The sequence below is a fragment of the Empidonax traillii genome, unplaced genomic scaffold (assembly GCF_003031625.1).
Source record: "Empidonax traillii isolate 1590-97213 ecotype Southwest subspecies unplaced genomic scaffold, ASM303162v1 scaffold1501:size99685, whole genome shotgun sequence".
Classification (NCBI taxonomy): domain Eukaryota; kingdom Metazoa; phylum Chordata; class Aves; order Passeriformes; family Tyrannidae; genus Empidonax; species Empidonax traillii.
The window spans coordinates 36,753-59,980 of NW_020956694.1; the positions used below are offsets into that span (position 1 = coordinate 36,753).

Sequence of the window (23,228 nt, forward strand, 5' to 3'; positions counted from 1 at the left end):
AAATTCTTTCTGTGTTTTTCCAGTGACTGATCTATTAATAATTGTGTAATCAGGCTCTGATGCCTCATTATTTTCAATGCATATTTTCAGTTTGGTTTCTTCCAAACAGGTTTTTTTCCCGTGAAAATTGTTGAGATTAAAGAGGAATAAATCTTTGTGTAAAGACTTGAGAAGATCCCTGAGTTCACCTGAATCACTGAGTGGCTCCTTTCAAGGAAGGAGTAAATATTTTGACAGAGTTATGCCACAAGTTTAATTTGAATTTCCAAAATTCACCTTATCGTGCCTTGAATTTTTTCGAAAACAAGATGCCAAATAAGTTTTATTCCATAATTTTAAATATTTTTAAAGATACCACGTACATGGGAAGAATTTTGATACTGAGCCATCTCTATGTCTGGAAAGCTGATGCTGAGGAAAGAAGTGGAAAAAGAGATGTGGGAATTTTAACAGGCTTTTTTTTCCCCCCCCTTATCAGTTCAGACACCTTTGAAAGCTTCATTTTATATAAAAATATATGGCTTTCATTCCCTGCTTTATTACTTTCAACACTGATAATGAAATGTTTGTTGGTGTAGTAAATGTTGCAACAATTGTGAGGCTCCCCCTAAAACTTCAGTTAGCAGAGTGTGTTTGATTTCTGGAGCGGGTGGGGGTTTGTAACATCGTTTAATAGCTTAAAATTAAAAATCAAAATTAAAAAAAATTAAAAAAAGAAAATTTATCCTTGTTCACATTCCTGTCAAAGCAACTCATTTAAAAACATTTAAAGCACCACAAAAATCCGTTTGCTGTCGTGAACGCTGTTTTTAAACGTAACAAAACCACCTCACCCAACGCTCCGATAAAATTGTAATTTTTTTTTTTCTTCCTTTTTTCCAACCGTAGAACCAACTTCACACCTTCAACGATGTGTGTAATAACGAGTCCTTAGTTTCAGACACAGAAACGTAAGTAGGAACCTTCTTCTGAATCCTTCAAGTGTGTGATGTGATTGCATTTCTTCCCTTGTGTTGTCAGGGATCATACCCGGTGGGGAGTGGGGATAATTACAAATGTTCTAATCAGGGAGGGTTAATAAATGCTTAGAAATGGTAAATTTCAAACATTTCTCAGCGTTTCTGGACTTCTTTGCTGTGTTAAAACGTAGAGCCAAAGTGAGCTCTAGAAAAATGTAGATGCTGAAATAATAAGTACCTGTAATTGTGATGGATAAATAAGAGCCAGCTAATTCGTATCCAATTCATACCATTTTTGCCATCTTCTCATTTCCCTGGATTATATTTTTAACTAAGGCTTGTCTTGCCCTCGTGGCTCCCAGAATTGTTACTGGTTTTCTGCAGAGTTTGTGAGGCAATGCTGCTGTTTCCTTTTCCCAAGTCCTGATTTCTGTAATTCAGGTGTACTGAACAGTTTTAAAGGGAATTTTGACAAGATTTACCTGTGGGATTGTATTCCAATTTTTTGTAGTGACTCTAAACTTACTGTTAGAACTGTCTGGAATTGAACCCAAAAGATGTGTTTGAGTAGTTGAAATAAGTGTTCTTGTGGAAAGGGAGGCAGAGTGTGTAAATTTTACTCCTGATACACTGTTTTACATTTTACATTTCTCTTTGGGGGGTGATGCATTCTTGGTGTTTACCTTGAGGGCCACAGGCACACACACACTCTCTCCACTATCATTTGAACATGAAAATGTCACAGCAGCACTGCTTGATTTTGTCTGGGTGGTTTTATTATAGATAGCTCTGTTTTAATGTTGAAATCTCACTGAAGTCACACCCATGGAGCGAAATCCGTGCTCGTAGGTTGGTATCTCAAACACAAAGAACCGGAATCCAGGGCAGTTTTGCTTCCATCAAGATGTGAAAAATACCAAATAAATAGCAAATACTGGGTTGGGGACGTTTGCAGCGTTGCACTGCCAGTTCATGGGGTGTTCTGACACTGGGGCTGACAAACCTGGGGTTTCTCCAGTTCTTCTCTCCTTCCCTCACGTTGCAAATCTCAAAGAGAGGTGATTGAATCTCAAAGAGAGGTGTTTCTAACTAATAACATCACCAAGAAGTTATCCCCACCACTTACACCTGACAAAAAGCTGTTGGGAGTTTCTGTGTCAAATGTAAAGAAAAAGAAAAGTTAAACCCCCGTGGAAAAAGAGAAGGGTGCTTAAACTCCCCTGCAGAAGAGGAGATGGACCGGGCAGGAGCATCAGAGTTATTTTCAAGCTGAAGGAAATTGTCAAATTCTCCTTTGGGATATTACTTTCTTGGCAAGGGCATCTGTAAACAGCCTGTCATTTGAAAGGAATGCAGCAGGAACAGAAAACCTTCTTTTCTACTTTTTGTAGCATGTGAATATTTTTTTTTTTAAAAAATCAGGATTCCAGTCGTTCTGGGGTTTTATCAAGTGTTGCTGCTCTTCTTCTGATGCCTTTTGGAATCACTGATGTCTTCCAGCTAAATAACAAGAAAAGCCCCAGTGAAGGGGATGGGTTAAACCTCTCACTTCTCCAGTTTGTTCACTACAAAGCTTCCCTCTCATTCCAGCCCCTGCTCACGAGAGATTTTTTTTGGATGAAAAGGCAACTTTAGGGAGTTGGCAGGGACTGAATGAGCAGCAAAAGGAAAGCTTTTCATTCTTTAGCTGAGAAAGGAAGCCTTAAGATTTATTTTGTACCTTTTCAGCCTCTGCAGATTTACCAAAGGAAGACGTTTTGCATTGTGTCTGGTCCATGCCCATTGCATGTTTTGACTTTTCCAGACGTGTTTGGAACTGTCAACCTTTGGGATTTCTCCTTCTGTATCTTGCTAAGGTGGGTTTGCAGGAGGTATCTTTAAAAAAAAAAAAGAAAAAGCAAAAAAAAAAAAAAAAGAATAAGCTTTCAGGTAGCTCAGCTCTTTCCCTGTTGGTTGGAATTATAATCAGGATTTTTTTGGCAGATGTTTTCCTGCCTCGTTGCACGTTTTTCTGTGCTGGGCCAAGATAAAGCATCTCCTGTCTGGGCAAACACAGGATTTCACAAATGGCACTGGGAAGCAGCAGAAAGCTCAGCAGAGGAGTCTTGTTTTCTACCTCTGGGTGTTTGTGTGTCTTTTTAGATGTCACTTCCCTGCCTTTCTCAGGATTTGAGGCTCTGTGGTGACAGGATATGAGTGGTCCAGATGTGGGCAGTTCTCAGCGACTCAGCTTCTCAGTGTCCCTCAGAGATGCCCTTTCAATTTAGCTCTTCCTGGCTCTTAAGGTAGAGCCAAACTCTTCACAGTTTGAGCTGCTGAAGATGGGAAACCTGCTGAGCTTAAAAAATAACACTGAACAGAAGAATCTTCAGGTCTTTGAATACGTCATTCCTGAACCTGTTTTGCTGATGTTGATGATGGTGCCTTTCAGGAAGTGAAAGATTGGTTTTTTTGGTGCTATTTGGACCACAAGAGGAAAAAAGGTTGTTTTTCCCTTAAAGAGGACGCTGCCAACTTCTGGAAATACCACGTGTAAAGGGATATTTTGTTTTGCTCTTGGCTTGGCAGGCAGCCAGATGTTTGGGTTTCGGTTTTCAGCTTGAGATGCCTTCCCTCCTCATTTAAAAAACTTGATTACCCCCACTTAAAGAGCTTCCTGCAGAGCAATTTCAGGTGTCCAGCATTCCTTCCACCTGTGAGCAGAAAGATCTGGACTATTTCTTCCCCTTTCTTTCCCTCCCTCTCCTTTTTTATTTATTGAGATACTCCACTGCAAGTTTGGTGTTGCTTTTTCCCCTTCACTGCAGTTTCCTGCCTTGTGTTAACTCTTGGCTTTCTCAATTTTTGTCTGAGCTCACCAGCTGAGTTTTGGCAGCATCATTTAAACACCTCTGTTCCCCGTTGCAGGGATCTTTTCAGATTTGCTCTGAAAAATAAAAACAGTGATTCCCTTTCCCCCCACCCCCCCCCAGCTTCGTGGGGAATTGCCTTGGGAATTGCCTGGTTGAATAAATAAGTTTTGGTGTTTTGTTTTTTTTTTTTTTGGAGGGGTTATTTTGCTGTGGGATTTGTTTCTGGATCTTGCCTTTTGTAAGTGCAGCTCCCAAACATCAGGTTGGATCCCAAACTGCCCAGCTCCTGCTCTCTTCCTTTGCAATCTCATGGAATGCTTGAGGAAACCACTGTCAAAAGGGCTTGAATTTCATTCCTTGGAAGCAAACCAGTTATTTTTTTACAGACATGAATTACCAGTGAATTTGCAGTAAAAAATCGAGGGGAGAAATGGAGTAAATGTTGTGGAGATTTGGAGACAATTAAACCAGAGTAGCTGCTACATTTAACTTTGTATTCTCTTCTGCTCCTCCCTCACCTCAGCACAGACCCACAGAGAGTATCAGGTTCTTTAGATGACTTTTCCTCTTGCTATCCAGTTATTAAATCCATGAAAAACACCTCATCCATCTTCCTCCCAGGGTGAATTTTCTTACTCTTAAGCTCTGTGTGATTTGATATCTAATTTGTAAAGCCTCTCATGTGAGAGGAAAAAGCAAATTATACTTTGATCATAATGCAGAAATTCCACTCTCACCGTTCCCTTCGACGGGAAAGAGGGGACATTTTTCAGGAAAACCTTTGCTGAAGTGGAAGTGTTTGGGAAATAGGTCAGACATCCTCCATCTGCACTGAAATCAGTTTTTTTTTTTTTGGTGAATCCTTGAGCAAAACACTTAGTGCTGGTACCGACCTGGTCATTGGAAAAGGTAAGCGAGCGGTGTGGCCTCAGCCAGACTTTCTGGGAGGAACAATTCTCTCTGGGAAGCACAAAGGCTTCATTCTGCCTTTCACAAGGATCCTCTTGTTTTTTTGGCCAACAGAATCCATATCAATTGAATGTTTCCCCTCAGGAATCTGAGATGCCCAGCAGGATGAAGAGTTTTTTACTGCTGAGAAACATCCATTAAAAAAGGCATTTCTTCAGGGGAGTTACCCATTGCTTTTCAGGGGGAAAAATATTGTGGATTAGAGGCAGAGAACTGTCAGAGTAATTTAAAAAAAAGAGAGTTTTTATTCTCTCCTGTGGAGGATCTAAAATACAACACGTGACTGGATGTAAACCTGTTGGCTCAGGTTTTGATAGTCAGAAATCCAAGCCCTGGGTGAGTCTGGGATGCTCCAAAGTTTAGTTTGGGAATCTTTTGGGTGATAGTTGGGGTTGGGTTTGGTTTTGAAGTGAGGCTGGGGGAAGTAGATCTTGGATTCATGGAGCAGATCCAGCTTATCTTTCCAGTCCTTCTTTGGGCACATCCCCAGAGTGAGAACTGGTGGATTAACAAACCATCAGTGCTACTGTTGGCAAATGGTTATCCTTTCAAACCAGTTACTACTGAAATGTTAGAGGATGTGATCTTTTTTGACCCATGGAAGAATATTTGATTCCCAGTGTCCTGGAATTAGAACAGAAAAGTGTTCATCCAGAGGGATCAGCCCATTCAAAACATTTACCCCTGAACAGTGAATCCTGTTTGGAAAACCTGCAAAGGCAATCCCATTTTACCTCAGGAGTCTTTATTTTCTTCGTGTGGTGGGTGCTAAAGATTGGCAATGCTGGGCTTTTTAATAGTGACCATAAATGTGCCACATTATGGTAAAAATGTGGTAAAAATAACTCTTCCTCAAATCCTGGAGGAAAACCCCTCCCTCCCATCCTCCCTTCCCTGGAGAACAGAGCGCTGTTATTCCAGAGCCATTTACACCCCAGGCCGAGCTTTAAATGCTCTGATGTCCTTTTTAATTGCTTCTGGTGCCAAACTCTGGGTAAACAAACGGTTGCTTGCAAAGGAGGAATAAAAAGGAGCTTGTGCACCGGTTTGCAGGCAGGACAGTCCTTTCTGCAGGTTTAACTTTTGTGTTGGAAAAGCCGGTTCCTTGCCCAGTCCCAATGTTTGCTTATGGGGAAAAAATTCCCTGTTGTTCTGGGTGAAGCAAAATGAGAACTGGGAAGTGCCTGTGTGTAAGTATGACCACGTAAATCAGAGTTTTTTAAAGCTGTGTGAGTTGCTGTTAAGGTGAGAGAGTCTAAAAATACCTGAATGGTTTGCTTTAAAAAATAATTTCTGTCACTGCCCCTTTAGCTGCGTGTCAGTGGTTCTGGAATTTCATGATTAACTTGGATTAGCAGAGTGAAATCTTACCTGTGAGGTCTTTGGAAGTGGTTGCAGGTGGATGAGTATCAACTAATAAAATGAATAAAGTTGTTGCTGATGATGCTGAGGGGCGAGTGGGAAATGTTAATATTTGGTATTACAGCCTTCCAGCTAAAAAAAATAATAATGCTGAAATAATTTGCTTCCTGCTCGGAAAAATGACCATTGAATAATAGTTTGTGAATAATAGTTGAAGAAAAGGTTTTGTGCACTCACTCCCACTGCAGATGTTGACTTGCAGGACGTGCCGTGCAAGGGAAGGGCACAGTGGAAATGTTTCTTACAGGCAGATCATTTCACCTGTTTCCACTCCTTTTTCATCTCTAGGTCCATTGCAAAAGAACTTGCGGACTGGCTGATCAGCAACAACGTAGTAGAGCACATTTTTGGACCAAATTTACATATTGAGGTTTGTAGAAATGATTGGTTTTAGTCGAAACCGGGAGGAGTCACTTCTTGTCCCAGTAAATCTTCACTATGTCCTCACTTTGCAGATCATCAAACAGTGCCAAGTGATCCTGAATTTTCTTGCAGCTGAGGGCAGACTTAGCACTCAGCACATCGACTGTATTTGGGCTGCAGCACAGGTGGGTAGAAACTTTAAAAAAAAAAAATAGAAAATGGCAAGTTGATTTTATTTGGCCCTCCTAAAGTCGAGTTTTTTGCCCTTTTTTTGGCTCTCTCGGTGTTTTGCTGCCCAAAATTTCAGGTTAGGCAACTAGCACAGTTACTGGGTTATTTATTAGAGGCAAAAATCCACCTTGGCTGCTTTTATAACAAGGGGGAAAATGAAGCTGTGTAGCAAGGACAGGGTGTTTTCACCGAGAATGGGGGGGGAAGATTGGAGGGGAGCTGTAATATTTTTTACTGTGGTGTTAAATTGCCTTCCTCCTGTGGATTGGAGCTTCCATCTCTGTTCCTGCTGGTGGGAACAATCAGGTGTAAATTGTGGCAGTGAAGTTTACAGCTGTGCTACTGAAATCTGTAGAAGGCACCGAAATTTTATTTATTTTTTTGCTTGCTAAACCTGGGAACTCTCGACAGGCTTTTTGCCTTCAGGAAGATTTGTTTGGGTGCTGCTTTTCCTGGGTTGCTGTGCCTTTTTATTTCAAGTTGTGACATTTTTTTGTTAAGGGGATTTGAATACAACAGACACTTTGATTTTTTGGGAAAAAAAAATAAAATTGTACTTTTATCTGAGTATCAGAGTAATTAACAATTCCTTATTTCACTTATACTTTTAAAACAGCTTTATTGCCTTCCCTGATGAGCTCACTCTAGGTTAGACCTCTGAATTTTTAGTATATTTGATACTAATTGAAGAATACAATTACCTAAATTCAGGGATTCTTTTACACTTCACATTTTGACAGACTCGATGTTTTCAAATGATATCTTCGATTGCAAAATTAAATATATCCTGATTCCTCCCTGTCAAAGGTTTAACCTCTAATGTTATTCAGAAGGCAGATACCTCTAGGCTTAAAGAATAGAAGGTGTATTTTCCACTTTTTAGACTAACTTTTGGACCAGAATTTATCTTCCTTATTGAAACACTTATCTCAAGATGTTTAAATGCATCCTGGTGTAGAACCCCCCAATGATTTGGGGATTCCAAACTCCAGTTTGGATCCTGGGAAAGATCCCACCCCCACCCAAATTGCTGACCGGGATATTTTAATGCCAGGAAGGCAAAACAAAATGAACAATTTTTAAAGAAACCTTTAAGAATTCCTTCTAGAAGCTTCTTGTAACCATTATTTTATTTTTTGAACACAAACATTTTCGAAAAATCCCCTTCTAAGTGACTCTGAAAAGAAGTAACCAAAGAGGAAACATGTAGGAGCACTGTCACTTTAATGTGTAAATGGAAGAGCTTGGCTAAACACACTGTCATATTTTTTGACATCCATTGCTGGAAAGACAAAAGAATTATTTATAATCCTCAACAATTCACACAGTCTGTTCTCTGAGTGTCATATTGGCCTCTTAATGCCTTATCTGTGTTTACCACTGCTAAGAAGGTAATTGCCAAGACTATTTTCCCCTCAGGATTTAGCAGATAAACTTCCTATTTTGTAAGTTGTGTTTAAGTTATATTTAAGTTAAATCCAAAATAAACTCCCAGTTCTTCTTTTCACCAAATCCTGAGAGTTCAGGTGCTGTTACATTTGATTTCCCTAAACTTCTCAGGGTCAAAATTAGCTCAGTCCATAATGGAGCTTGGAATTTTTGGGATGAGCCCTTCCTGAGAACTTGGGCAAAGATGTTTAATTGCTGCAATTTTGCCACTATTTGATTTTTTTTAGTTTGTTTGTTTTGCTGTTCCCGTGACCTTCTCTGTTTGTGCCCTGCAGCTGAAGCACTGCAGTCGTTACATCCACGACCTGTTTCCTTCTCTGATCAAAAATTTGGACCCTGTCCCACTTAGGCACCTCCTGAACCTTGTCTCAACTCTCCATCCCAGTGCCCACACCGAACAGGTAAAGACAAAGCCACCAAAATCACTGCAGTGAGAAAAGCAATGATGTCAATCAGTCGTGATGGATTTGCCTTCCTGAAGGAAAGCAGTAAAAGGAATATTCACCAATGCAGAAACTACAGGACTAAAGTTGTCATGTTTTTCCCATTACCCCTTTCCTGGCTTTTGAATTATAATCTTCCGAGATTTTTGAACATTCACCACCGCTGGGGGAAGATTTTAACTTCTCTCTGAGATTCACCCGGCGTTATGTAGTTAATTTATTTATTTTGACTGATTTATTTTACTATCTGCAAAGATTTAACGGTGAATCTTTGTACCCCAAACCTCCTTAATGCCACTGTTGCCTGGTTTTCTTTCCAGACCTTGTATTTGGCATCCATGCTGATCAAAGCCCTGTGGAATAACGCCCTAGCAGCCAAGGCTCAGCTGTCAAAACAAAGCTCCTTCGCATCTTTGCTCAGCACCAACCTGCCCATGGGAAACAAAAAAGGTTCGTGCTTTTCCGGGAGCTCTGGGAATTCCGGTGGGAATTTCCGCAGCCTCCTCGTTGAACTTTGGGCACAAAGCAGGCGTAGAACTTTCTCCTTGAAGGGTTTTGTAAAAGTGGCACGTTTTCCAAGCAGAAATGGAGGTTATAGATAAAAGCTTTAAAACTTGGTGAGTGCGTTTGGGAAGACTTTCTGCTCAAGTAGTATTTTAATTTTTCCTTAATTCAGCAGATGGTCCGTAAGTCATCAGTGAACTGTTGTTGTTCCACTGCGCATCTGTAACTAGCCACATATAATCTTCCAAAAGCTTATCTCCTTTCCCCCTGGTTTTTGGTATCACCTGCTATCTCTGGTTTGGTTATTTTGCATTTCCACACGGTCATTACTCTAAAGGAACTTCCTTCTCCTTTCCTACTGCTGATTTTTATGAATCACGAGCAAAAGGTTTTTAGTCACTTATTTTTCCATCCTGCTTTTTTTTCCTTCAGAAGAAGAGGAGCTCAGAAGAGCAGCCCCTTCGCCTTGTAAGTAGAGTTTTAGAAATAACACCACAATCTGATCCTGTTGATGCTCCAGTGCTGTTTGATTTGAATAGAACAACTAGAGAAAATCTGAAGTTATGCTTTTATGAAAAACCAAATGAAAAGTCTAGTTTGTGTAAAATGTAGGAAATTTATACAACTGTTATATACTGGCAAAGAAGAGACAGCAATATTCAAACTTTGTATTAAAATGCTCCGTGTCCCAAACCTAATTTTTAGTGTTTAGGTGCATGGGTTGCTTGAGTTCTGTCCCTGTTTGCTGGAAGAATGCTCGACCCTTGAGGCAGATTTATGCAGTGCTGTTGCATCCCAGTTAATATCCATCAGGAGGTAACTGGGAAATGTGCTTTTTGAACCAGGGTCACCAGCAGCAAGCCCTCAGAGCAGTGACAACAGTGACACCCACCAGAGCGGAGGCAGCGACATTGAGATGGAGGAGCAGCTCATCAACAGAACAAAACACGTCCAGCAGCGGCTTTCGGATACTGAGGTGACAGTGGGAATCTTAGCCTGGCAATTTGGGTACTCAGCTGCCTGTTGTTAGCTGTGGAAGTGATTTTTTTTTTAGCTGTAGTTGTTTCCAAACCACCTCAGACAAAGGTTTGGATGAATCCCTTCGTGAGGGATTGCAGGAGATTGTTTCTCTGTCACGTTGGGACTCTGTGCACCTGTAAAGCCTGCACAGGTCCCTCAGGTAATTCAAAAAATAAGTTATTAAATCTGAATCTTGCTCAGAGCATTTTGTTATTGGCAGCCAAAGTGAGGAAGAATGAATGAAAACTTGTAGATTTGACACATTTCCTCATAATGGAAGAGCGGTGTTGGAATGACGTTAGCTATGCATTTCCAGTGGTGGTTTGTTTTTTCCACCAATCTTTAAAAACAAAACCCCCAAAATAATTGCAGGAATCCATGCAAGGGAGCTCTGATGAGACAGCCAACAGCGGGGAGGACGGCAGCAGCGGGCCCGGCAGCAGCAGCGGCCACAGCGATGGCTCCAGCAACGAGGCCAACTCGAGCCACGCCAGCCAGTCCGCCGGCAGCCCCGGCAGCGAGGTGCAGTCCGAGGACATCGCCGACATCGAGGCCCTCAAGGAGGAGGACGACGAAGACGACGACGAGCGGAGTCACAACCCGCCGAAAAGCGGCCGGAGCGCCGATCTGCGGGGCAGGAAGCTGGAATCGCAGGCGGCCATCTGCCTGGGGGACGCGCCGGGGGCGGCCGAGAGGAGCGGGGCGGCCGGAGGGGCAGCCAAGGAGCACGGCGTGTTCAACGCCGAGCAGGTGCCGCCCGCCGACGGCCGCATCCGCATGCTGGACGCCTGCGGCCACAACGAGGGGCCGGAGCACGACATGGCGGGGGACGTGAGCGCCGCTCACATCGCCCAGGGCTCGCAGGATTCCTGCATCGCCCACACCGGAGACTTCCTGGGCGAGACGATCGGAAACGAGCTGTTCAACTGCCGCCAGTTCATCGGGCCGCAGCACCACCACCACCATCACCACCACCACCACCACCACCACCACGACGGGTAAGGCATCTCGGCGTTTCTTCGGAGTCCTTAAGTTAAATTCAGCTCCAGAAATTCAAGTGGTAGCAAAATGTCCCGTCTGGGCGGAAATTTTTTGTGGGCGTTTTGCTGGAGCTCAGGAGAATTCTGTCTTACGTGGTCAGTGCAGATGGTTACACAGTAAGCTGACTTGGTGACACCTGATGAAAGCTTTCGGTGAAGTTTTGGTGCGGAATAAATAAGGCAACGCTTAAAAACCGTTAAAATTGTGGTAGATGCTGTATTTGGTTAATATTAAAACAATCAGGCCGGTGAGACCTTCAGTTTCTCCATGATGTGTTTTCTGAAGGTCTGCTGTTTAAACAGCTGATTCATTCTGACTTTGGCTTGAGGGAGATGTCTCCTCACTTGCAGTTTGCTATAAACAACTTCCTCCTTGATATTGTCCCTTCTGATATCCATCTTTTCCAGGCATACGGTCGATGACATGCTCAGTGCAGATGATGTCAGCTGCAGTAGTTCTCAAGTCAGCGCAAAATCCGAGAAAAATATGGCAGATTTTGATGGGGAGGAGTCTGGCTGTGAGGAAGAGCTTGTGCAGATTAATTCACACGCTGAGCTCACGTCTCATCTCCAGCAGCACCTCCCTAACCTGGCCTCCATCTACCATGAACATCTCAGTCAAGGTAAGGCTCATAAAAGGAGAACTGAAAAACTTTGGTTTATAACTTTGAATTAGGGTCCTAGAATTAAAATAATCAAATTATTTTAACCATTTCTATGTATTTGTCCAGAGAAACCGTGATGAGTGCTGAGAATTTACTGTTTCTCCAAGAGATTAATTTTTGTATGTTTAGTTGTGTTTATCTTTTAAAATCTCCCCTCCCCGATTTCTGCTGCAGCTTCTCATGTTAAAACAACTCAGAACCCAGTAAATGTTTCTTTGAATAAGTTAATAAAGTATAAGGAAAGGGGATACTGAAATGCAAGATTTTATTTTATTTTCCTGTTCTCAGTTGTTGTTCTGGTTGGTGGATTTTACTGTGGCTCAGTACATTGGTCAACATAAATTAACCCATAAATGAATTAACCGTGATGGGCTCTAGAGAAGATAATTCTGGGAAAAGGGATTAAAATACAACCGGATATCTTTGGGAGTTTGCTGTAAAAGGCTTTTTATGCTGTTTAATCCTACACTGCCAAATCATCTAGTTTAACTTCTGGGTGCAATTTAAGCTGCTGCTGTAGCACTTGTCAAGAATTAGATCATTTTTCCATATGCTTTATTTTCTCTTTCTCCTCTTTTCAAACATGATGGTGAAGGTCTGACGTTTTTCTTCACCAGCCTGGTAGAACCAAGTTTGCTGTTGTCCAGCAGACAGTAAACTCAATACTATATTTATGTATTTTCCTGAAACAGTTGAGTAAGAAATCTCTTACAACGAGAACTTCAGCCTGACATTGAAAATCTGGATTTTTTTTTTTCTTCTCCACTGCAGGGTTGAATAAACTACTAAAACTTTGTAAATCTGTAAATCAGCCTATTCTTTCAAATTTTTTTTTGCACAGATATTACTCAATGATGCTCATCCATCAGGCCTTCAGTGCAGATTTTTTTTGACACCCCTGTTTTGCACGTGCAAATAATCACAGCCTTAAATTTTCTACTTGACTCTGCCACCTGAAAACAGCATCAAACAGTGGAGAAACGAGTGGTGCCAGCTGTGAAAAATCTGTCAGTGCTTATGAGAACAGGAGGAGTTTCTAAAATCCTGCACTTTGATATCCACCATGTGTAAAAAGGGGGATTGTTTCTCCTGGTTTTTAGGAGGAGGAAATCGTGTCGAATGAGGGGAGTTTATTTGAAACGAGCTCATTTCTTGCTTGGTGCAGATAACTCCCTTGGGACCACAGCACCACAGAAAGGCTTAAAGAATAATTGAATTACACTGTGAATTAAATTACAGAGCAATTGTATTTGCAGTTCTTGGGTGCTGCTTTTCTTGCACTTTGCCATTAGCCAGAAGCAGTGTAAATATTGGCCTGACTGCCCTGGTGGCTTCTTGTAAGGCCTTTTAAGAGCCCAAATGTGGAAAAAAAGGCTGCAATTACAGCACTTTAAAATAGCCAAGTTAACAACTAAAATGTGTTGTTGTATGGGCACTTAGGCAATAATGGTCAGTTTAGGTGGTGCCTTCAATAATGTTCTTTTTATTTTGTTCAGGACCGGCGGTTCATAAACATCAGTACAACAGCAATGCAGTGACTGACATTAATCTGGATAATGTTTGTAAGAAAGGAAATACCCTGTTGTGGGATCTGGTCCAGGATGAAGATGCAGTAAGTTCAATACCAGACAATCCCATTTTTTTTAAAAAAGAAAATAAATCTGTGGTATTCACTGGCCTTTCTTTGTCCTCGCTGTAGATTCATCTCTCTGAAGGGTTAATAAATGAGGCAGAGAAGCTGCTCTGTTCCTTGGTGTGCTGGTTCACTGACAGACAGATCCGAATGAGGTTCATTGAAGGCTGCTTAGAAAATCTAGCAAACAACAGGTAACTTAAATCATAAATTATCTGCTTTGACAGGTCCCTGTTTTCCTGACGTATCAGAAATTCAAGCTGGCTCCAGCAGTTATTTCACTTTACAGGAAGACAAAAGCAGAAGAATAAAAATAGTTTCCAAAGTGTGTTGTGGATGTTGCTGATATTCCATTTTCCCATTCCCTGGGTGTCCTGAGTTTCTCACCTTGTTGCATTTGTCTGTTCTCCCTTTCTGGGCATCACCTGCAGCGTTGTGTTGTTCCCTGTTGCTGAGAAGTGAATTTGTGGGATGAGTTGCAGGCACACTGAGATGCTGATCTGAGCTGTGAGTCCAAGGTGTTAACACGGAAAGAATTTGAAGTGTGTGTAGCTCAGATTCAGAAAACTGCTTGGTAAATTAATTCCACAAGCAGGGGAAGGACATGGTGCTGTTGGAGAGAGTCCAGAGGAGGCACCAAGATGATCAGAGGGCTCAGAGAGTTGGGATTGTTCAGCTTGGAAAAGTGAAGGCTTTAGGGGGACCCAGCTGTGCCTTCCAGCACCTGAAGGGAGCCTGCAAGAATGATGGAGAGACACAATTTACAAGGGCCTGGAGTGACAGGATGAGGGGGAATGGCTTCCCACCCAAGCCAGTCAATGATTCTTTAATTTACAGGCAGCCTGTTTGATCCTCAAACCTGAGCTTCTCTAACTAATTTCTCAGTTGGTTTTTTTTTTTCCATTTTGTAACAATCCTGTAGTGTCATCATTTCTCTCTTTCTCCTCCAGATCAGTTGTAGTTTCCCTTCGTCTCCTCCCAAAGCTCTTTGGGACTTTCCAGCAGTTTGGGAGCAGCTACGACACCCACTGGATCACCATGTGAGTAGTGATGGCACTGAGGGGACTGCAAGAATTGTCCCTTCAGTGGGGCCCAAACGTTGCCAACCTGAGGTTCTCACCTCACTGCTTTTTCTCATCACTGAGGCCCAGATTTCTTCATCATACAACTTATTTCTTTGTAGTACAGCTGCTGTTGTAGCTGATTTAGAGACTGATTTATATTTAAAAAAAGAAACCCAACCTTTAAATCCCAAAGGACTTGCAGCAAGTGCTAGAAAACCACCAGTAACATGTGCTAAAAGGTATTAATAACTTGGTGTTCCATCACTCTGCTCTGAGTGTGTCTCAAATGCTTCTCAGGAATCAAAAACTTCATTTATAAGGAAACCTTTGACATTTGAAGGTACCACAGTACAGCATTTTTTGCTAGAACAAGCTGTAACTGGCTGGTCTAAGTGTAGAGAATGGTCTGGTGGAACTTCTGGTACAGATGACAGTGATTATCAGCAATTCTTCTTGGCCTTTTGGACATGATATTTAAATACACACCCAGTTCAGAGTTTTGGCTTAGACTTTTTCTGAATTAAGGCCTTTAAGAACAGGCCCTAAACACTCAGAAGGGAGTGTTCTGTCAGTCCCATGCCTGAAAATACCAACATTAGGAAACCTTCTGGATTGCAGGGAAGAAGAGAGGACTGCACTGGAAAATACCCCTGAGTTGGTGGGAGATGGAAAAGGGGATGTTTACTTTGGCTTTTACGTGTGTGCCATTTCCCTGTAATAACTGTCTGCTTTCCCTGGCTCTTGGGATGTTTTTAAGCAAACCATGTAATTCCTTCTGCCCTTTCAATTGCCACAGGTGGGCAGAGAAGGAGCTGAACATGATGAAGCTTTTCTTTGATAACTTGGTACACTACATTCAGGCAGTCAGGGAAGGACGGCACAAACACGCCCTGTGAGTACAAACCAGCTTGAAAGGGGTTAATATTTTAGGCTTTTGAAACATTTCTGCTTTCTTCTGTTGCTTCTGATGTCTTCTTGTAAGTGAATATTTTCTGCACGCTCGGGGAGACAAAGATCTGTGAAAACAGCAAGATTGTAAATACTCCTTTTCCTTGAAAAAAAACCCTCAGTAGCCCTTGTGTAATTTTTGTTAAACATCACGTTGAATGTTTGTGCACAAATAAAACATGAAGGTTTTATTCAAACCGATTTAAAGTGATTTCATATCGTAGAACTAGTCAAGTATTTTAGTGTTCAACCTGTTCTTAACCTTTGCATTATTTTCTGTTTACCAGAGTCACCTGTGCTTTCTAATCTGTGTGATGTAAATTAGGTGTGTGCAAACAGACAATACAATCTGTAGCTCCCCAGTCCCAGAGGAATAGACTGTTGGTGTTTTGACAGATGACAAAGTCAATGTGGGCATCCACACTTGAAAAATGTTGCTATTTATGGGTCCAGTTTGAGTTCTTCATACCCTTTCATGTTAGGCATTGCTCTGGTGAGGAATCACTTAGAAAGCTGCTTGAAAAGGGGATGAATTGCTTTAAATTCAGGCAAAATGATACATTGCTCTGCTCCTTTGACCGTGTAAATAGGAATAAAGTTAATATTTTTATATAAGTTCTGAAAGTATTTTTAGGAAGAATATGTATCAGCTGGAATTGGAAGTTCAGTGTAGAAATATCTGCGTTTCACAAGGTAGGGAAAAATAAAGTAGATCCTGCAAGGTGACGAAACGATGCACTTTAAACTAGAAATTCAGAAGGAAATTTGTAAGAAACAATTATTTTTGTTTCTAAGAGGCACATGTATGAGTGGGGGAAAAGCTATGGCAATAAACCGTGAAATAAAGTTCCCTTTTTATCCCAATTTCCATGTAGGTACAGCCACAGTGCAGAGGTTCAGGTCCGGCTGCAGTTCCTGACGTGTGTGTTTTCAACCCTGGGATCACCAGATCATTTCAGTGAGTGTTGGGGGTTACTTCACCCCAGAAACACCTCCTACTGAGGCAAAACTTAAGAATCAGTGTTAGCTTAAATTATGTGTTGCTTTAAACATAAAATTTAAAATAACCTCTGATATTGTCTCAAAAGAAATTTCATGTGTGTTTATGGGCTTTGGTTCCTGGCCATAATGTTCCCAGAGATCTCCTCCTGGACTACTCTAGTCCAAAAAGGAATAATTCTTTTAATTTTAATACTTTCAAAAATTGGTTTACACCTTTTACAACTGAATCTTACAGGAGAATTTTTGGGGGGTATTCTCATTATAGGTAGTCAGAGTTGGCATCCACTGCCTGGTTTGTCCCTCTGGTCACTAAAGCACAGGAAGGAACCAGAATATCTGTAACCAAAAGAAAAGAAATTGTCACCCCACATTTGCTCTTGTTGATCAGATAGCCACAATTCTTTTTGAAAGAGCTTGTTCAGATCACAAAGAACATAAACCTACTGTTCTCTTGAAAGGAGAAGCAAGGAAATAGGTACAAAAATGCTGTTTTCAGCCCAGTCCCAATGCCCAGCTGAGATCTGGGGTGTGAATTGTGCCCAGTAATCCCCTGTGAACTTCACCACCCTGTGTGAGATCCCAGCTCAGCTTGACCTGATAAAAACTATTCAGATTTTTTTGTGTTTTGTGGTATATTTGGTGCTGTTTGATGCGATGAAGGAGTGGTTACAAATCCTTCCCCGGCTGCAGGGTTGAGTTTGGAGCAGGTGGACATCCTGTGGCACTGCCTGGTGGAAGATTCGGAATGTTACGACGACGCACTACACTGGTTCTTGAACCAAGTCCGCAGCAAGGACCAGCATGCCATGGGTATGGAGACCTACAAGCATCTTTTTTTGGAAAAGGTATGTAGGGAGTTCATTGCAACCTCACAAATCCAATGTTTCATTCCAGGTCAACACTTTTGTTGACGTGTCAATTATTTAACGCATTTATAGTTGGGTTTATGCCTCTCTTTTTGGGAGGGGGGCCTGTAAATCTCATCAGAACATCCACTGAAGGCACAAACATGCAGCACTGGAGCTTTCTACAAGGGGTCCCATCCATCCTTTTCAAGAGATGACATTGCAGGATGGATGGACTGTGCAATAATTAATGTAGGCTGGTTCTTTCTCAAGGTTACACAGGCTTTTTCTGGTTTGGGACGTGGATGAGTCACATCACCTATTTTAACAAATTATCCTGCTTTGATAACTTCAGCAACTAATGCTAAAATAATTTCTCTTCCCTGTGCACTGTTACAGTTCAAATCAGCGGTGAAGAGGCTTGTTTAAGCCAATTAATGTTGATTTGTTTTTGCATTGTATCTAAAATTCAGAGTGTGATCTTCTAGAAGAAGATACGATCAGTTATAACACCCTTTTTTTTTCTGTGCTGATGAAACAAACACCCGTCCCATCACCGAATTTCTTTTCCACACTCACGTTGCCTTCATTTTCTTCAGATGCCACAGCTGAAACCCGAAACCATCAGCATGACCGGCCTCAACCTCTTCCAGCATCTGTGTAACTTGGCTCGGCTGGCCACGAGCGCGTACGACGGGGGCTCCAACTCCGAGGTGAGGCTGGAGCTGTGCCCGTGGGCTGCTCCTCCATGAGGGAAGGGCAGCCTGGAATCACTCCCCTGCACTGCCAGATTGAGATCAGACTGGCTGGAATATTGTGTGGAGTGGTGGGAATATTGGGTGGATTCCCACAGTGATGGGGTTTGTGCAGGTTAAGGCCTTCGGGAGCTCCCACGTTCCCAAAGTGGGACGATGAAGTGGAAATAAAAGACCAGCAATCCTCAACTGGCACATGGGGGTTTTTGTCTCTAGTGACAGAGATAAGAAACCACAAAATAAGTGATACCTGTTGCATCTCTTTGTGCAGTTTATCATATTCTTACCATAACTGAACTGCAGCCACTGTTTTATTGGGTTTGTAACATTTACTTCTCTAATTCAGAAGATTCAGATGAGATTCTGTCAGTCATGTTTAATTCTGACTAGAATTCTGTTGTAAAATACGTCTCACTCTCTATGATGTGATCTGCAAGTTTTTCTGCTGTAGTTTCTTACACAGAGAAACTGTCTCAGAAAGAAAATACAAAATACTTTTCTCTGAAGTGATTTCAGGCAATTTTTAAATTTTTTTTTCTTGCAACAAACACCAGTTATAGTTGTGGTTTTAAGGCTTCCTTTCGAAGCATTGCAGTTCCTTAAAAAATGAAAAATTCCCTGTTTGGAATTTTAACCAGTTCCCTTCGTGCTTCAAGCTTTGAAAATGTTTGTTTGTTTTCTTCTGTCCAAGCAGTTGTGTGGCATGGACCAGTTCTGGGGCATTGCTTTGAGGGCCCAGTCTGGGGATGTCAGCAGAGCAGCCATCCAGTACATCAACTCTTATTACATCAACGGTAGGAATCCTCATTTTCGGTCTCGTTTTTATGTTTGGAATGTTTTAAGGATTGTCCAGCTTCATCGTCTTGTTAATTGTCGGTATTAAAACACCAAAATTGAGTCTGTCATTTCCTTTGAATTGATCTTCCAGGTAAAACTGGTCTGGAGAAGGAACAGGAATTTATTAGCAAGTGCATGGAGAGCCTGATGATTGCTTCCAGCAACCTGGAGCGAGACTCTCATTCCAGTCTCACCATCATTGAAAGAGGGCTCTTAATGCTGAAGACACACCTGGAGGCCTTTAGGAGGAGGTACAAAGCTCTGTTGAGACATTTGGGGACAGAATTTCTCTCTGTTCCTCTTACCGTAGTGATGAACGAGTTAGGAGTTGTTATTAATTTACAGAGTAGTAAAGACACAGGGGATAATTGTGAAAGGTGTAATCTGGATGGTTCCTCTCATTGTTTATCAAAGAGCTGTGTTAATAGGTATGACAAAAATAACATTTTCCGTGTTTTTACCTGTCTAAGGTTTGCATATCACCTGAGGCAGTGGCAGATTGAAGGCACAGGCATCAGCAGCCACCTGAAAGCCCTGAGTGACAAACAGTCCCTCCCTCTGAGGATTGTGTGTCAGCCAGCGGGGCTTCCCGACAAGGTGAGGGAAAGCCCTTCTCACATCCCATCCCTGGAAACCCTCAGGCACCGGGGAAAACAAACCACTTGTTCTCTTGCAGATGACGATAGAAATGTATCCCAGCGACCAGGTGGCTGATCTGAGGGCTGAAGTGACACACTGGTATGAAAACCTGCAGAAGGAGCAGATCAATCAGCAGGCTCAGCTCCAGGAGTTCGGCCAGAGCTCCCGCAAAGGGGAATTCCCAGGTAAGCTTGGAGACTCCTTTTGCCCTTGCAAGAACTTGAATGAGGTCTTTTTCTCCCCCAGATATCCTTAAATAAGCAAGAATTAGGATTTATTTTACTCTTGTTTTCTGTAATTTGGAGGTTCTGTTGCCCAAAACTTGATCGAGTTCTATATTTTTATATATCTGATTCTGATTTTCATCAGCTTTAGACACTTCTGGCTCTGCCATCGATTCAGAATTTGAAGCCATAATTTAGATTAATAATTTATACTCTACATACATGTATTCCGGTCAGGTGTAAAATTTTCCTTACTCCTGCAATTGCTTTTTAATTTATGGTCAAAAATGCTCATTCATCCTGTTTTGACTCTCCCAATTTGGAGTGTCACCTTGCTCCTCAGATATCATTGCTTGCTCACGACAGTGAACATGCATCCTGTTGTTGTTCTCTCTTAATGTGTCTGTGAGTGAGTGAAAATTCCTGCTTTTTATCCTTTAGGAGGAGGGCATTTTGTAAATCTTATTGATGGTATTGATTGATACTGTAATTCTTATCAGTTGTTGCTGTTCAAAATGTTCTCTGAATTATCTTCTCTTCAGTGTTTTCGTAAAAATAGAGGCTGGATTGTCTGCACCAAATGCAATTAAATTCCTAATCATGTAATTATTCAGATTTCCTGTTTGGTGTTGGGAGTTCTCTTGAGGATATTCCCAGTTTTACCTCTTTTGTTGCACGACATCTTTGGTTCCAACTGACATTTAAGCAGGTTTAGTCATTGTTTCTTTACCTTTATCCCATGTGTGTGGTACAGAAAGGGGTTTTGTTGATGATCACACTCATTTTCCATTCCCATCCGTGTCATGGTGTAATTTACTACCAAATATGGGAAGGCATGTTTAAATCTGTTTGAAATCTGCTTAAATCTGTTTGGTGAACACTTCTCACCACAAGATTGGGTGACTTCTTGCTGAAGAGATTATGTCTGAGTACGTGCAAGTAAATGTAATTTAACATAATAAGTAGTTTTCTTGAGGAAGGTCCATTAATGTTTTGCTTCATGTTAATTGCTGCTGAAGGATGTGCTATTAAAAATCCAAAAATGGAAGAGTGTGATTGCAGAATTTCCCTGAAAGAAGCTTTTCTCCCAGGTGGCCTCATGGGACCCGTGAGAATGATTTCATCGGGGCACGAGCTGACAACGGACTACGACGAAAAAACGCTTCATGAGCTGGGGTTTAAGGACATGCAGGTACTGCTGGGCCGTAGATCGCAGTCCCTGGGATGTTGCTTTTGTGTAGATGTATCTACAGTGGGTGTGAGCAATATCTGGGGTGATAACAGTGAGTGCAGATACCCCGTGAATGCCTCAAGTGACAGCAAAGCCAAACTGCTGGAAACGCTGCAAAGTAAAGACTCGACAACAAGATAGCACTTGATCTTTTACATTTTTAATTATGATCCTTTTGGAAACATCCCATGGCTTCTCCTAAACTTGCCTCTTGTTGTTTGCTTGTGTCCCAGATGGTGTTTGTGTCCCTGGGGGCTCCCAGGAGGGAGCGGAAGGGTGAAGGTGTCCAGCTGCCGGCGTCCTGCCTGCCCCCCCCTCAGAAGGACAACATTCCCATGCTGCTGCTGCTGCAGGAACCTCACCTCACCACCCTCTTTGATTTGCTGGAGATGCTTGCCTCTTTTAAACCTCCCTCTGGAGAAGTGGCAATGGAAGATAGTGAGGTAATTTAGAATAATTTCATTAGAATCATCACCTTTAAGTCTTATTTAATTGGATCTGCTTTTCCTATCTAGGCTTCTTGTGTAAAACCAGTTTCTTTACTGTCTCTAAAATCACAGATCCCATATGGTATAATCATTCTGATTTTCCTAACAGCATTGTCCTGATACATTTTAAAAGGTCTAAATATTGTAGAAGCTAAAAAAAAAACCCAAGTAATTCTTAAGAAAGAATATTGATTATTTAAGTGGACATGGTGACTCATAATGGGAATTGGTTTGAAGAAAGGTTTGCAAAGGTTCTATCGCAAAAACTCAGACTTTGTCTTATATGCCATCATTAGCTTGTGGAAAATAAAATAATATGTGGTATATTTGAACCAGTACTTTCTTTCTAGGTTTTATTTTCACCCAAACATTTCAAAATAAGTGATATGCACGCAACTTAGTTCCTTACAGGTTCAGTGAGTCTTGAACTGTCACGTTCTAGTTATGCCCTTAAATAAATAACATTTTGGGACTTTTGAAATGTGATTTCCTCCAAGAAGTTCCCCCTGCCAATGGTTGTTGTGTGGTTTGTCAGAGTGCAAGGTGTGAAGAGCTCCATCTCCACGCTGAGAACTTATCCAGGCGTGTCTGGGAACTGTTGATGCTCCTACCAACGTGCCCTAATATGTTGCAGGCATTCCAGAACATTTCAGATGAGCAGGTGAACAACATTTTCCATGTTTTGCTCTTTGTTCCCCGTGGGTGTTTTAGCATCTGGTGTTTTAAGCTGCATTTCCCCTGAAAGGGGAATGGTAAATGGTAAATGGTTTAAGTGTGCCAGGACAAGAGTAAACCCAGTAAACAAAGCTAATAATTCTTATAAAATTAAGCTGAACAGAGATGTCAGCTCAGCTCCCAGCGTTTGTTTTTATGATCTCTTTTTTGGCTCGAATTGAAAAAAAAACAGTTTCTTGATCAGCAGCTTTGCTTTAACACTGGCTCTTGTGATAGTGCTGCTTTTGTACTCCCTTCTGTAAATGCCCAGCGTGGTTTGATTGGGAGGCTCTTTGATTTCTTTAATTGTTTGCTGTCCTTTTTTTTGTTGTCTTTGAAGGGTAATGATGGCTTTAGCTGGAAGGATCTTTTGAGGATAAAAAGCGCCCATAAACTTCTGTACGCCCTGGAGATCATTGAAGCTTTGGGAAAGCCCAACAGGAGAATAAGACGTGAATCTACGGTGAGTTTCTGGCACAGAATATTTGTGTTCCTCTGAACCAAAATATCTGCTGAGGAGTTATTTTTATAGTATTTTAGTTCTACTTTTACATTTATTTGTTCTTCTTTATCTTTAGGGGAGTTACAGTGATCTTTACCCAGACTCAGATGATTCAAGTGAAGATCAGATAGAAAACAGTAAAAACACGTGGAGCTGCAAGGTTTGATTTTTCTACCTTCTTCTGTGATATCTAATACAGTTTCTTGAGAAAAATTTAAGATGAAAACCCATTTAAAACATTATCTGTGTTAAAGTATTGGATCTCAAATTTAGGCATAACTTTAAAAAGTTTTTTTGGTGTTATCAGGCCTGTAAATTTGTCAAAAATATCCAACTGAATAGCTTATCATTTATTAATTAATCTATAAAGCTTAGATGGGTATATAAATGAACTTAGTGGTATTTTTGTATCTGCTTTTTCTCCCTTTG

At 41.5% G+C, this 23,228-nt stretch overlaps 1 protein-coding gene across 1 annotated transcript in view; it reads left to right on the plus strand.

Annotated features, from left to right (window-relative positions):
- Window positions 1–23,228, plus strand: part of USP34 (ubiquitin specific peptidase 34) — a gene marked incomplete at its 5' end in the record, with an annotated part of 80,352 nt that overhangs the window by 18,929 nt on the left and 38,195 nt on the right. Inside the window, 25 exons of the mRNA XM_027907621.1 lie at window positions 889–950; window positions 6,491–6,572; window positions 6,658–6,750; window positions 8,521–8,646; window positions 9,009–9,138; window positions 9,625–9,660; window positions 10,038–10,168; window positions 10,585–11,210; window positions 11,661–11,875; window positions 13,414–13,529; window positions 13,617–13,744; window positions 14,501–14,590; window positions 15,411–15,506; window positions 16,438–16,520; window positions 17,255–17,409; window positions 18,009–18,122; window positions 18,859–18,958; window positions 19,093–19,252; window positions 19,472–19,598; window positions 19,678–19,825; window positions 20,956–21,056; window positions 21,329–21,538; window positions 22,119–22,244; window positions 22,638–22,760; window positions 22,876–22,959. Coding sequence (XP_027763422.1) covers window positions 889–950; window positions 6,491–6,572; window positions 6,658–6,750; window positions 8,521–8,646; window positions 9,009–9,138; window positions 9,625–9,660; window positions 10,038–10,168; window positions 10,585–11,210; window positions 11,661–11,875; window positions 13,414–13,529; window positions 13,617–13,744; window positions 14,501–14,590; window positions 15,411–15,506; window positions 16,438–16,520; window positions 17,255–17,409; window positions 18,009–18,122; window positions 18,859–18,958; window positions 19,093–19,252; window positions 19,472–19,598; window positions 19,678–19,825; window positions 20,956–21,056; window positions 21,329–21,538; window positions 22,119–22,244; window positions 22,638–22,760; window positions 22,876–22,959 — 3,462 coding nt within the window. The remainder of the gene's footprint in view (window positions 1–888; window positions 951–6,490; window positions 6,573–6,657; window positions 6,751–8,520; window positions 8,647–9,008; window positions 9,139–9,624; window positions 9,661–10,037; window positions 10,169–10,584; window positions 11,211–11,660; window positions 11,876–13,413; window positions 13,530–13,616; window positions 13,745–14,500; window positions 14,591–15,410; window positions 15,507–16,437; window positions 16,521–17,254; window positions 17,410–18,008; window positions 18,123–18,858; window positions 18,959–19,092; window positions 19,253–19,471; window positions 19,599–19,677; window positions 19,826–20,955; window positions 21,057–21,328; window positions 21,539–22,118; window positions 22,245–22,637; window positions 22,761–22,875; window positions 22,960–23,228) is intronic.